This window comes from Oryzias latipes, chromosome 9 (assembly GCF_053564925.1).
Source record: "Oryzias latipes strain Hd-rR chromosome 9, Olatipes_Hd-rR_3.1".
Classification (NCBI taxonomy): domain Eukaryota; kingdom Metazoa; phylum Chordata; class Actinopteri; order Beloniformes; family Adrianichthyidae; genus Oryzias; species Oryzias latipes.
Window position 1 is genome coordinate 18,300,485 of NC_136245.1, and position 13,775 is coordinate 18,314,259.

General features: G+C 37.9%; 1 protein-coding gene across 17 annotated transcripts in view; it reads left to right on the plus strand.

Annotated features, from left to right (window-relative positions):
• trpm3 (transient receptor potential cation channel, subfamily M, member 3) overlaps positions 1–13,775 on the plus strand; it is a 169,068-nt gene that overhangs the window by 132,638 nt on the left and 22,655 nt on the right. For 10 of the 17 annotated variants that reach the window (XM_078952840.1, XM_078952834.1, XM_078952839.1 and 7 more), the window contains exons 10-15: positions 2,224–2,324; positions 2,663–2,797; positions 2,880–2,930; positions 10,787–10,822; positions 10,989–11,129; positions 12,511–12,540. In XM_078952840.1, the coding sequence (XP_078808966.1) occupies positions 2,224–2,324; positions 2,663–2,797; positions 2,880–2,930; positions 10,787–10,822; positions 10,989–11,129; positions 12,511–12,540 (494 nt within the window). The remainder of the gene's footprint in view (positions 1–2,223; positions 2,325–2,662; positions 2,798–2,879; positions 2,931–10,786; positions 10,823–10,988; positions 11,130–12,510; positions 12,541–13,775) is intronic. The other 7 variants (XM_078952835.1, XM_078952841.1, XM_078952837.1 and 4 more) reach the window with 1 other exon arrangement.

Sequence of the window (13,775 nt, forward strand, 5' to 3'; positions counted from 1 at the left end):
GGCTGCCGCTGCTGCTGCGGCGGGGGTCTGGGTGTGGGGGTGGCTGGGCGCTCCTCCTCCTTCTTTTCACATTCCACCATCCATTTTAGAAGAACATAAACACTCACCTGAGCACAGGTGTTAGCTCACCTTTGCACTTATAGTTTGCATGATTGAATGAATGAAAGATTTCACACTAGTTGGTTTAAAGGCATAGGTATGCGTTCGTGAACACTATCTGTTTTGTGTACATGTTGACATGTGAACATTTTTTGCAGCTAGCAGGTGTATTGATAATATTTTCACTATCACCCCCCCCCTCTGACATCCCTCCCTCTTCTTCCCTTCTTTCCTTTTCCGTCCGGTCCAACACCAAAGATTTTCAATCATGGTTGAAATGAATAAAGTTTGGCCTCAATTACAAAAGGGGTTTTTTCAGTCACACCTTTGGTTTGTCTGAAGATTAATAACCCCTCTTGTTAAAGTAAAATATGTCCAACACAAGAGGCCCTCAGCTCTCATCTGCCTGCCTAGCTGTTGGACAGGACAAGTTAAAAAAAAACAAAAAAAAAAACGAATGAAACGAGTGCGACTCAGTAGTGTATTACGTGCAGCGTGTCCACATCTGCGTAAATAAAAGATCAACACTTATTATAATTGAATAATCACTATTGTCTCTGCAGACCTAATTTATGGATCCTAAAAGTGTTTATTAAGCCTCAACAGATACATAAAACAAATCAAAAGTAACTTTAAGTGTATTACAGCGTGAGAAAATGAGAGGTGGCAATAAAATGCATGAGTCTCACGGCCAATGCGTGAGAGTTGGCAGCCCTGGTGCATCTCTGTCAGCTATACAAACTGTACTGTTGTGTCCAGCAATGAATAGGATAATAATCTTGTACAAAAATAATGATGATCAAGATCACCGGATACTTTTAATTTATCATCCTGCTCGCATTGCTCCCCTGTTAAAATTGAACAAACTTTTTTCCATGTCATTAACCAAGCAAATAAGAAAGCAGGTGAAGCTGAAATGTAATTGTCAGCACTCCACAGCCAAGGAATTAAAATTAAAATCAATCATATTATAGCACATCCCACACATTCTCTTAACTAATCTTTAGTGAACTCACAAAGTTTCTTTTACCAAGAGCATTCGTTACGGCTGTCTGATTTATTTTGTCATAAAAGTTTAAACTAAACTGCATCTTGCTTTATTTTAGTGTTGCAAAATTTATTCTTCACAAGTTTTAGAAATTTTAGAATTGTGAGGGTGATAAATGCAGATTATTTTTCATTTAAAAACTGCAAATATATGCAGTTTAAAATTTAAATTTGAAAAATAAAAGGTTTCTGAATGTCGGACTGAAAGTTATTGAAAATGTGAAGGAAAATCACTTAATTCTTTTAAGTAATTCATTATTGTTAAAATGCATAAATACAATGTATGTTGGCATTTCTTGAGTGCAGGGGGACTAAAAACAGTAAATAATAAAATAAAATAAAATAAAAATAATTTAAGATTTAATGAAAGAACAAGATGGAGTGAGAGCAAAATATTTTTCTGAACAATGACTTCTACATTAGAGATTCGTCTTACAGACACAACAAAGCACAAGGAGAAAACATATTATGTAGTGGAGCTAATGGGCTGCACAGTGGCGCAGTGTCTAATCTCACACCACACAGCTAGAAGAATTTAATCCCTTCTGGGACCTTTCCGTGTGGAGTTTGCATGTTCTCCCCGTGCATGTGTGGGTTTTCTCTGGTCACTCCGGCTTCCTCCCACAGTCCAAAAGCGTGCTTCATAGGTTAATTGGTAAAGTGTCCCTTAATGTGCCTGTGTGTGTGTGTGTGTGTGTGTGTGTGTTTGTGTAAGTGATAGTGTGCCTTGCGACAGACTGGCGATCTGTCCAGGGTGTACCCCACCTTCGCCCAACATTAGCAGGCAAAGGACAGGCTCCAGCAACTCCATGACCCCAAAAGGGATAATGCGGGTTAAGAAAATGGATGGATGGAGGGATAGATGGAGCTCAGATTAGCTGAGCTTGTAGTTAAAGACAGCTATAATTCCATCAGAATGTACTGTAGTCTCCAATATGCTTGCCCATTTATAAAAAAAAGTAAAAAAAAAAAAAATCTTTATTTTGCTTGGTAATCCAAAATGATTTTTGTCCTATTTTTCTTTTGCAGACTCCATCTTTGTAAACTAAATCTTCTATGCTTGTGTGTATGTACTAGGTGCCAATGCCTCAGCCCCTGACCAGCTAAGTTTGGCCCTTGCCTGGAACAGAGTGGACATCGCACGCAGTCAGATCTTCATCTACGGACAGCAGTGGCCTGTAAGAAGCAGTGAACACAAAAATATTGCTACAAATGAAATGAAATGGTTTTAAAATTCATTTGCTGTGTAACTGTTTTAACACAGTGTCTTAAATATAAATCCAATGTAATCATTATCTTTATAAAGTAGGAAAGTGAACAGAGAAAGAAATCACCTTCAGTAGAAGCTCAGTTTAAAACAGTCTAGTAGTCCAATTAAGGTGATTACAGAAACATTTGATTTGAAATAATAATCATATCCAGGATGTTATAGGTACAAAAATATTCCTATTTATTTTATTTAAGGCATATCACTAATGTATTAATCAACAGTGAAAACCAAAAAATTGCGTTTCAGGTTGGTTCCCTGGAACAGGCAATGCTCGATGCCTTAGTTTTGGACAGAGTGGATTTTGTCAAGCTGCTGATTGAAAACGGAGTTAGCGTGCATCGCTTCCTTACGCTTTCACGACTGGAGGAGCTTTACAACACGGTAATATCAAACACTAAGTGGTGGCGGCAGCATTTGTTGTCTTTAATGGAAGTAAGATAATTTTCTTGTCTTCCCTTTACAGCGACATGGACCATCAAACACGCTGTACCATCTTGTCAGAGACGTCAAAAAGGTATGGCTATCACTTCGGTCCCAGTAGCTGTGTAGCAGCTCAAGCATTTTAGTTGTGTATTTAAGACAAAACATTTGACTATGTAGAGTTTCAGTTGCTTTCTGTGGTGTTTGTTACATTTTTCTTCCATTTGTGTGTGGGTGTGTTTGATTTTTTTTTCCTGTTGTAGCTGTTAACTGCAAATAGAGGCCGGCTTTTCTCTTTCAGCTGGAGTGGCGGGCTGCAGTGGCTGTGTATAGCTTTGCACGACTCTCATTCTCTCATGACTCACAATTATACTTTCTTGAAGCCACACACCACCATGGTTAACAAGCACTATCAAACGTTGTCGAGCAAAGTGAGCCAACAGTGAAACCGCTGTGAGGCTAATGAGAAATAAGTCAGGAGACTCAGAAGTCAGGACCATTAGTACGTACAGGCGTTCATTAATTCCACTTATAAAATGCTGATTGCAGTTTCATTGTATTCGCCTCTAAGAGATTATTCAGATGACAACTGACCATGAAGACAACTCTGTTCTCATGTTGGTGTTGAAAATAGAACATTACATTTCGCCAAAAGCATACTCTAGTGCATGGCATATCATTAACCATACTATTTTCTTAAAGCTGTGTGTGGTAGTATTTTGTGATATTATTTCATATCGTCATTTGGATTTGATTTTAAACACACAGTGGGGCAAAAAGAGATCTTTAGTCAGCCACTAAATGTGTATGTTCCCCCACTTGAAAAGGTGGAAGCCTGTAATATTTATCATGAGTAAACCTCAACTTTGAGAGACAGAATTGGGGGAAAGAATTCAGGACATCACACTGCAGGGTTTCTAATAAAATAATTGGTAATGTGCTCAGTAAAGTAAGTATTCAGTCACCTTCGAACAAGCAAGATTTCTGGCTTTTCCAGACCTACAACTTCTTTATTAAGAGGCTCCTCTGTCCTCCACTTGTTACTTGAATTAATGGCACCAGTTTGGGCTTCTAATCATTATAAAAGACAACTGTCTATGACCTCAAACAGTTGCACCATACTTACTGTGAAGTGGAAACATCATGGAGTGTTACTGTGGGCGGAAACGCCATACTTTGAGGCTGTTTTTCTGTAAAAGGACCAGAGAGACTGATCCATGCAAAGGACAGAATTAATGGGACCATGTATGTTGACATTTTGTGTGAAAACCACCTTCTTTCAGTGAGATCATTGAAGAGAAACTGTGGCTGGGTCTTTTTCAGCATGACATTGATCCAAACACATCACCAGGGCAGTGAAGCAGTGGCTTCTTAAAAGCCATTTTAGGGTCCTGGAGTGGCTTAGTCTTCAAATCCCAACCCCACAGAACATCTTCGAGGCAGCTGAAAGTCCATGTTACCCATTGGCAGCCCCAAAACATCAATGCATGTTTACTGCTTTGGTATCTATTTTTATTTCTTTTATTTATTTGCTTGTTTCGCTTGTTTTTATGCTTATATTTTGTCTGTTACTGATTTGATGGAGCAATAAGCCAAAATACCAGCAACAGAGTAGGAAAACAATTTAATAACTTACAGAAAACATTTGATCTTTGCCGTTGCTAACAAAAGGCATATACACACCAATAAAAACTAGAACATCTTTGAAAAAGTGTATTAATTTCAGAAATCAAATTAAAAAAATTGAACTTTCATAAACTTTAATTTTGATGGCATTGGCATCCAACCAGGTTTTGGTGCTTTTTTGCTTCTGGCGGTATTAGCAGGGGTTAGGTCCTGAAATGTGCATCTCCATACCGATCCTCAGCAGAAGGATTCATGAATGACTCTAAAAGATTCAGGTATACTGTTGCAGTGATTTTTCATTGACGAAAGCTGAGTTTACCAACGCCAGTGCTGGCCATTGCAGCCCAAATCATGTCACACTGGACCTCAAGCAGCTTATGTTCTGCTCCTCACCAGTCTTCCTCCAAACTATTGGACCTTGATTCCTAAGGTACACTTTACTTTCATCACCTTGAACCACTGATCAACAGTCCAGTTATTCTTCCCCTTGGCCCAGTTGATACATTTCCTCTGTTGGCCCAGGCTCAGAATTGACCTGGGGCCTCATTATAAACGTTGCATACGTACAAAAGAAGGCGTATGCCACTCTCTACGCAATAGTTGAGATTAATAAACAGCAAACTTGACGGGAAAATGTGCGGCCCGTCACACAAGCTCTGACCCAGGCGTACGCACAAAAACGGGTGAAATGAGAAACGGCGACACCGTCGGCAGATCGAAGAAACACGTGAAAGTGAAAATGACAATACTGCCTCTCATAAATAACATGACGACTTCACAAAGCAAGTCTTACAATTAACACGAACACCCGTTTGATCGATCAGCAGTGAAACAAACAAAAAAATCAAACGAAAATTACAACAGAAATTCAAATGAATACATATTTGCAAAAAGAAAAGTGAAATATGTTCTGCATTATTGGCATGTTTTGCAATTCATCCTCATAAATAATAGTTAACAGAACGAAATAATGTACAAAACTGATATTCTCGTCAGTGTGTCCGTCTGGCGGAGCAGATATAGGTGCGGGCATGCGGACGGACGGACAGACGTACTAATTGTCCACTGGGGAAAGTTGTTTTCATATTAAAACATTTCATCATAAGCTATGGAATTATGGTATTCATGCATATGCCTTTAGTTTGTTTTATTTTTGATTAAACCATGTATGGCGTATGTCTCAACCATTCACAAAGCAACTAGAAATTACATTTGTGCTGATCAATTTCTCATTTCCACGTTGATTTTTACCGACATCTGCAGCTTGTCAGATGTAATTAAATGGAGGGAAATAAAATGCCCCATCACAATGCGTAATGACGCACAATGGCTGATCTTGCGCTCTTAGAAGATGTGGCAAATGGAAGAATTCGGAGTGAACGCATCTTTAGACAGCAAGGAGACTTGCTGGCAAACGAGGACGAGTGGCTTATGAGCCGGTTCCGACTTCCTCGAGCCATCCTGTTGGACCTCTGCGGGCTTATGGGCCCGGCGTTTCAGAGGAGCACTCGGAGGAACCACGCGTGTCACCCGGTGCATCTGGCGCTCCGGTCCCCCCCCCGTGGCAGACACACTCTGGCGATGCAGCGACAGACGTTTTTTTGCCTCGACTTTGATGTCCGACCATTTCTTTCTTATTTCGGCCACGGTCCGAGGTTGTGAGGCTACAGCATTTGGCGTCTGCCACCGTTTGCCACTCACGTGCCTTTTTGGCATTAGTAATGCCCACACTGTGCCCTCCAAACAACATTTTCTCCTCTTTTCCACCTCGCCAACGATAACTTCTACTTCACATTGAGTGAAGTTACGTTTTTTTTGATTCCCTCTCTGTGTTTGCCATGATCTCGCAATACATGAATATTCATTTGTGGGCGTTTCACGGACTATTTATGGGCAACTATGGGCACGTCATGAAGCCGCAAAAGCTGCGCTACATTTAGAATTGGTTGTGATTTATTAAGGGAAAAATGCGTAGGATGTGCGTGCGCACGGTTTTATAAATCCGAATATTTCTGTGCGTACGCACGTCCTATGTTTCATCCGTACGCCACTTCTGACTCAAATCCTACGCAAAGTTTTATAAATGACGCCCCTGATCCGAAAAGAACCTGAAAGTTGTAACCCATTTCCCAAATGCATCTGAATATGGTGGTTTTTGAAGCTGTTCCTCCACCTCATTCCATTCTTTCTAGATGTCTACAGGTTCTTGAATCTTGTCCTTTTGATAATCCACTGGACACCCACGGTTGTCTCTTTTGCTGGTGCATCTTCATCTGCCACAGTTTACCGTTCCATTAGACTTTCCGTTGATCTGCTTGGACAGCGCTCTGTAAACTACCAGCCTCCTTAGCTGTGAGCTTCTGTGACTTACCCATAACTATAGAATCGATCAATGATGGTCATCTGGCTACTTGTCAAGTCTAAAGTCCCAATATTTAACCAAAATGAGAAAATTGTTGGGCAGCCGTGGTGCAGCATTAGGGTGGTCAACCTCTGATTGGACAATTGCAGGCTTAATTTCCGCCTTGCCCACCCATATTCTGAAGTGTCCTTGTGCAAGAAACTAAACCCAATGGTGGAAGGTTGGCGCCAGTGTTGGGAACCGTCATCAGTGTGTAAATAGGGAATTGGGTGAATGGGACTGTGACTGCAACTGGTGCTTTGGGCCTTCGAGGAAGGTAGAAAAGCACTTTACAAGTATACACCATTTACCGTTTTTACCATTTAGAATTGAACCAAACTGAACCAATTTAATGACATCTGGGGAACCTGTGCAGGAACCTGTGCTTCAAGTTAGTAGATTAGTTGTTGGTGGAACTCTGGAAACCTTCATGCCCTGCAGTTTTGGGCAGATTTCTTCAGAGTAATCTAATTTTTGACATTCTGTTTTTGTGGTTTTCATGGGCTTTTCATGAATTTATATAAAAATAAATAAACAAATACTTGAAATAATTTAAACAGTGGGCCCTGAATTCTAATGTTAATTTTTTGAATGTATTAATGGGAATAAATACACTTTTCCATGATATTCACATTTTTTGTAAAGGGTCTGTATGTACTAAGGTTTGAGATAATCTTTTGTTATTGACTAAATACATAAAATACCCCCATTATTTGCAAAGAAATTCTTCAAAAATCAGACAAAGGGATTTTCTGAGTAATATCTTTAATATTTCCTCTCTGATTGTTGAAGTATATTTCAAATGAAAATGACAGACCTCTGCCGTCGAAGCACTTGCACAATTGGTGGCTGACAAAATACTTCTTTGCCCCACTGTGATACCTCACTAAATGTTTGGAGATTGCTGTTTGTTTTTTCTTTTTGAGATGGCCTTAATTTCAGAGGACAGCTTCAAGCTTAATCCAGTTTAGTTTTAAAGGGGTATGAACATCTGAGTGCCGTCAATGATTTCCAAAGTCAAAAAGGCCTTTTTAAGGACACAGAGGAAATTAGTAAATCATGCAAATCCTGAATCATTTGCTAAAGGTCTTACTCTTGGTTGCAAAAAAACATTTTAAAATGTGCTCCTGTTTTCCTTTTTAAAAATTGGCATACAGATTATTAGTTTGCCTCCTGATGTCAAACAGACTGCAAAAAAGTTTGACCTGCATGTATTTTACAAAGAAAATGCTTTTTCTAAAAACCATTTACCAACTAGGCTTTTTAAGTGGTGGTTTATGAGCAAACCATCCCAGAAAAGACATGTGCGGTCACAGCAAGAGAAGAAATGCAGTAAATAGTTGTCCCATAATATTGTATTGTGTTTTGGTGGTTTTCATGTCTGCATCATGGTGAGAAGTACCTAGTTCAAGTCCCACCTGGGTCCTTTCTGTGTGGAGTATGTATGTTCTCACTGTGCACACGTGGGCACTCCAGGATCCTTTCACTGTCCGGATACGTGCTTCGTAGGTTAACAGGTGCCAAATTGTCCTTTGTCATGTCTATGTGTGGACTGTCCAGGGCGTACCTTGCCCTTGCCATAAAGCTCCAGCAACTCCTATGACCCTTCACAGATAGAAGAAAATCGATGGATGGAATTGGCCCAAAAGGAAAGTTTTAGTTTTTTCACAAAGATGCATTTTAGTATTGATATTTCAGGTTTAAATGTCTAAAAAAAGACTATTTTAGTTGGTTGTTTTAACAAATTAAAAAAACGTTAGAAATATTCTTTATGAAAATATATTTACAAAATATTATGAGAAACATTTAAGTTTAACCATTTACCAAGTTAGTTTACTCTATTTTTAATTTCCTGATAAAAACTTTAAATTTTGTGTATTTCTCTTTTAAATAAGCATAGTTTTAACGGTAGAAAAAGGTACAAATGTCAATGTTTTGCTTTAGAATCAATGTTTTAAGCAAAGAAAATCAATAAGCCGTAAACAATTATAGATTGTGAAGTATATGTGGTTGATACAACAATAATAATGGTGCCAAGCAGACAAAAAAAGAATAAGTAGCCAGTTTAGAAAGAAAAAAAACATATAGAAATTAAAATGAAGAAGAAAACGGTCAGATTTCAAAACACAAGATTCATATAAAAATATAATTTTAGTTTATCAACAAGACAAAGTAAAAGCATAATTAGGAAAATATAATAAATATGAAAAAAACAACCCCCTTGGGAGAAGTAAGTTAGCATAATAAAAAAAAATGAAGGCTGATTTAAAAGAAAAATAAACCAGATATTGACTCTATATAAAAGAGACAGAACACAGAACTGTTTCCCTCAACAGAATCTAAACCTATAAAACAAAGCTTTTTCCTAAAAATCCACAACACAAAATCGTATTACTCTGCAACCACTTTTATACTTTTTCAGGGTGAAAATTACATAAATCCCTGGACTGTGCAGGATTTTGTCTAGCATTGTCCAACTTTAATAAACCAGTTTTCAAGATTAGATATCGCCTTTCTGGCAGCACATGCCTCACTTCACACATTTGGAAGTCTCCCATGTCCTGGCACTGATCCACCCCATACCATCAAAGGGTGATGGCCTTTGGTCCTTTTTTCTTGGTACAGTGACAGATGGACAGTCTTTTTCATCTTTCTTAGGCAGATCTTTGCATTCATTTTTTTCCAAATTGATGTTTGAGCATTCAAAATGTTGCTGTCTTTCTGTGCTTTAAGAAGTGCCTATAGTTTTTTTTGCAGAGCTGATATATTGTTTCCTTATCACGTGATGTGGCTTCAGTTATGCTTCTGGAAGCCGCTGTAACTGTTTGGAGTGACAATGCTTATCCATTCGTCCAGCTGTTTTTCAGCCTCAGCCTTAAAAATTTAGATTTCCCCTGACCCCCTTTTTATGCACATATTTAAGTAATTTATTTTGAATGCACTGTTGACATTAAAACATTTAGTTTTTTTTTCTGTTCAAAAACAGGAGGGTTTAGGGTTTTTATGGATGTTGAGGACAGAAAAAAAAATCATTTTGGTCAAATAAAGTTGTGAAGAAAATTACATTTAGAGATTTTGAATGCCACAAACTCAACAAATTATTGTTATCTCACAATTTTTTTCAAAATGTGGCCAACATTAAAAGCAGCAATGCTCGGAATGCAAAGGGTTTCAACTATTTGTGATAACAAGTGAGAAAAGAAATGCCGATATGTGAGGTAACTGGTGTCTCTCAAAGGTCCAGATTAAGACAAAATAGTGACTTCTCTAGGTTGAGGTGAATAGATGAAGCGCTCAGTCTTACTCCACTTGTAGTTTTTAGGCAAAACCCATTTTTGTTTTGATAATGACTTCTCCCCCTCTAGTATTTAAAGCCATGCGTCCATTGCTCTGCACTACTGTCACTCTCTTCCAGGCTAATTAGTTATTTTCTCTTCCCTTTCTTCTCAAAACTGAAGTGGACCTCACTGAGAGAATCTCATTATCTTTCAAATAAAAGACATAAAGTGGTTCAATTTATTGAGTCCTCTTACAGTATATGCTCGAACATTATACTCTGTTGTGTAGCAATTGAGATTTAATTTTTTCCTCAGTTTTAGCTCATTTGTGTAAAACTTTGGTGCAACAGGACTTTAATAGTGAGAAAATAGTAACTGAAACTGCAGGAATATGAATCTATTTTCATTTTTTGCAGTCTTTTTTGGCTTCAGACATTTTTTTTAAGCTACAAAATTGAAGCACAGCGATAAACAAAGATCCCCTTAGATCCACTCCAATTCTGGCTTCAGACAAAATCTGTCTAAGACAGCAGTTTGTAATAGAGACTGGAAGAGAGATCTTGCCTCAGTCTATCCTTGTTCCTCATTTTCCCTCCTTTTGCTTGTCGTGCGGTTTACTCACTGACATTGTGTGTTCTTTCCAAGCGAGAATATCCAGGGTTCAGTTGGATCTACTTCAAGGTGAATCCGATAATCCAGTTTTCTTTTCATAGCCAAAAACTCAGTTTGATATGGATTTTGTAACATGAGTGTGTATCACTGTGTGGTTTGTTTTTGAACTGTCTTCCGCTGCTTTAGTAAATTGTTTGTTGTAGGTTGTTAGCTGTTAACACTGTCTGGTTTGTAGGGAAACCTGCCCCCGGACTACCGCATCAGCCTCATCGACATAGGACTGGTAATTGAATACCTCATGGGGGGAGCATATCGGTGTAACTACACTAGGAAGCGATTCAGAACTTTATACCATAACCTCTTTGGACCTAAAAGGGTGAGTGAAGAAAAAGATCACTTTTATTAGAGTCCAGCTATGCACACTTGTCATGAATCCAAGGAACACTGGGTAAAATTATATTTCTGAAACTTTAAACCTGCAAGAGTAATAGCCAAAATGTTATCATCTGAAAGGAAAACCTTACTAATGCAAATAGGTTCTGCAATAAATCATTTTTTTTGGTAAAAGACAAATGTCATGTTTTGTTTTGAAATGTATAAATTTAGGTTAAGAAGGTCCAAACTTAAAAACATAAAAACAAATGTGTAATGTTGAGCAGACTCAATATAGATTTCTTTTTCAGTTAACTTAGTTTTGAGTTCTACTTCTACAGCTAGGACTTGGCCTAACAGGAAATATAAGTTTTCAGCCTAAAATTTATTTATTTTTCTGTTTCATTTTCCTTTCATGGCCAACCTTGACGTTGGAAAACCAAGTTTTATTTTTGCTTTTATAGATATTTTCATCAATTTGGGGAAAAGCAGCTAATAAAGTCAAAACAGAAAATGTCTGTTTTATATCTAAACAAGGAAACCTGATGGTTTTCAAAAAAGCATCCATGTGCTTTAAATTCATTGCCATCCCAGGGATTTTAGATCACAGGTGCCCAGACTACATCCACAGCACTTATGCACTTTGCAGATAAAATTTCTCCAGATTCCTTGAATCATTTATTGATGTGATGCACTGTGGAAGAAAAAATGTGCAACACCCCTGCAGCTTTCAAAGAATATTGTTTTCAACTCTCCATCATTTTTGTATCTTTGGTCCTCAAAAGCCTTAAATCTTTATGAACACTTTTGATGCAAAAATAATGAAATACCTAAAAAGTTCAAGGGGGCTTGCAAATGAGCAACTACGGAAATTATTTTCTTCATTCAAACCAAGCACAGACGTAGGAAAAAAGTGACAGCTGGTTTCACTGCTTTCATAGAAGGACTGACTGCAGGATCACAGTCATGTGCATTCACACAAATGCATGTTTAGCAACAAAAAAGCCTTGAAATAGATGTAGATATCAAAATTCCCACAGGAAGCATGAGTTATTTTTACCAACTCAGATGATGGCTCATGAATGCATAATTCATACATGCCCTGCTTTTTTCATACTTAGTACTGTCCTCAATTCACCAATACACTTTGCTTTGATGTATTTAATTATCAGAACATAGAGTAAGCTATAAGTCACTCCAAGACACATCGTAATGCCTTAAAAAGTTTATTTTGACTTTAGTTATTGCAGTATATGAGTTTATTGATTTAAAGAAAGAGTTGTCAGGCTTCACTTGAGTCTTCGGAGTGGGAGCTGTTTAAACTGCTTCAGAAAATGCATTCAGCAATGTTGTTCTGTTCTTATGTGTTTTTGTTGCTTTTCTAGCCCAAAGCACTGAAACTGCTGGGGATGGAGGTGAGTTGTTATTCCTTTACTCCTTCACTCTTCCTCTACCTCATCCAAGCCTGCATTGTACTGGGTGTGTTGCTGTATATGCAAAACAGTGATTTGTTAAGCCTTTGCTTCTACCTTATGGTCTTTTGAAAAGAAGAGCTTAAGGCATTTTTTTCTTTTTTTCTTTTTTTTTTACTAAATCTTTTTGCACTTTGGAATCAGTTAAAGGTTTATTGTAAAGGAAGCAATCAACAAACTGCAAATTAATTCTTGCTTAACATGTTATTGAAAGCATTTAAAAACTCACAAAAATTGGTAGAAATAATTTTTAACAAGTGCTATATTGTTTTCATTAGTGTGATGGCTGTATTGTTTAGCTTAGCTCATCAGTACTGACCTTGCAGAATTATATAATATATGTGCGCATATGTTCCCAATCTGTACATCACACCATAAGCTTTTACTGCAGCATGTGTCTCAGAGGTGTTTGTATCTGACATGCATGGCTGCCTGTACTTCTGTGTGTTCATCTCCCCATGTGTGTGTGGGCAGTATAGTTTTCTCCTAAACAAGGCGCATTTTCAAAGATGGTTTGACCCCATTGTTGAAAACTGTTTTATTTTTTTAATATGTGCACTACGATTATTATGAATGGGAATTACCAATTAATATAGTTTTTTTAATGCTTATGTTTGTATTGTTAGACAGACTTGTTTCCAGTGAGTTGGACTCTTCTGAGGTTATTTTGTTTTGCTATTTCTCTTAGTCACTTTCATGGACACTTAATTTTTTTTTGCACAGCCAAGTGGGGAGGGAGATTGGTTGTGATCACTCTGAAAACATGTCTCTGTTTTTGTGCATTACATGGATCTTTTACCCTTGTTAATTTGTGACCTTTGGTTTGCAGCTCAGTGTGAAATAGCTGAAATAAGAACCAGGACTTCTAAATCTTAAAATGTATTTTTAACCAGAAATAAGTAGAATACTCCTTCAAGATGAGAGAAAAGCCCCCTCACCATGTGGAGGAAGGGATTGTTGTAGCTTGGAGGGTTGAGCAGCTGTCTGACAGTTCAGTCTCTTCCTTTGCAGAAATAGGGGACAAACCCTAGAACTTGGAGTAGGGCAGCTATTCCTCTATTGACAAGAATCCTTTGTAGTGAGGTTTTATGGAAATCTCCAACCAAGAGGAATCTCTGTGGCATGGCTTGTAAATACTGGAGAGATTATGTCTCCTAGCTGATCTTGAAACCCCTCTT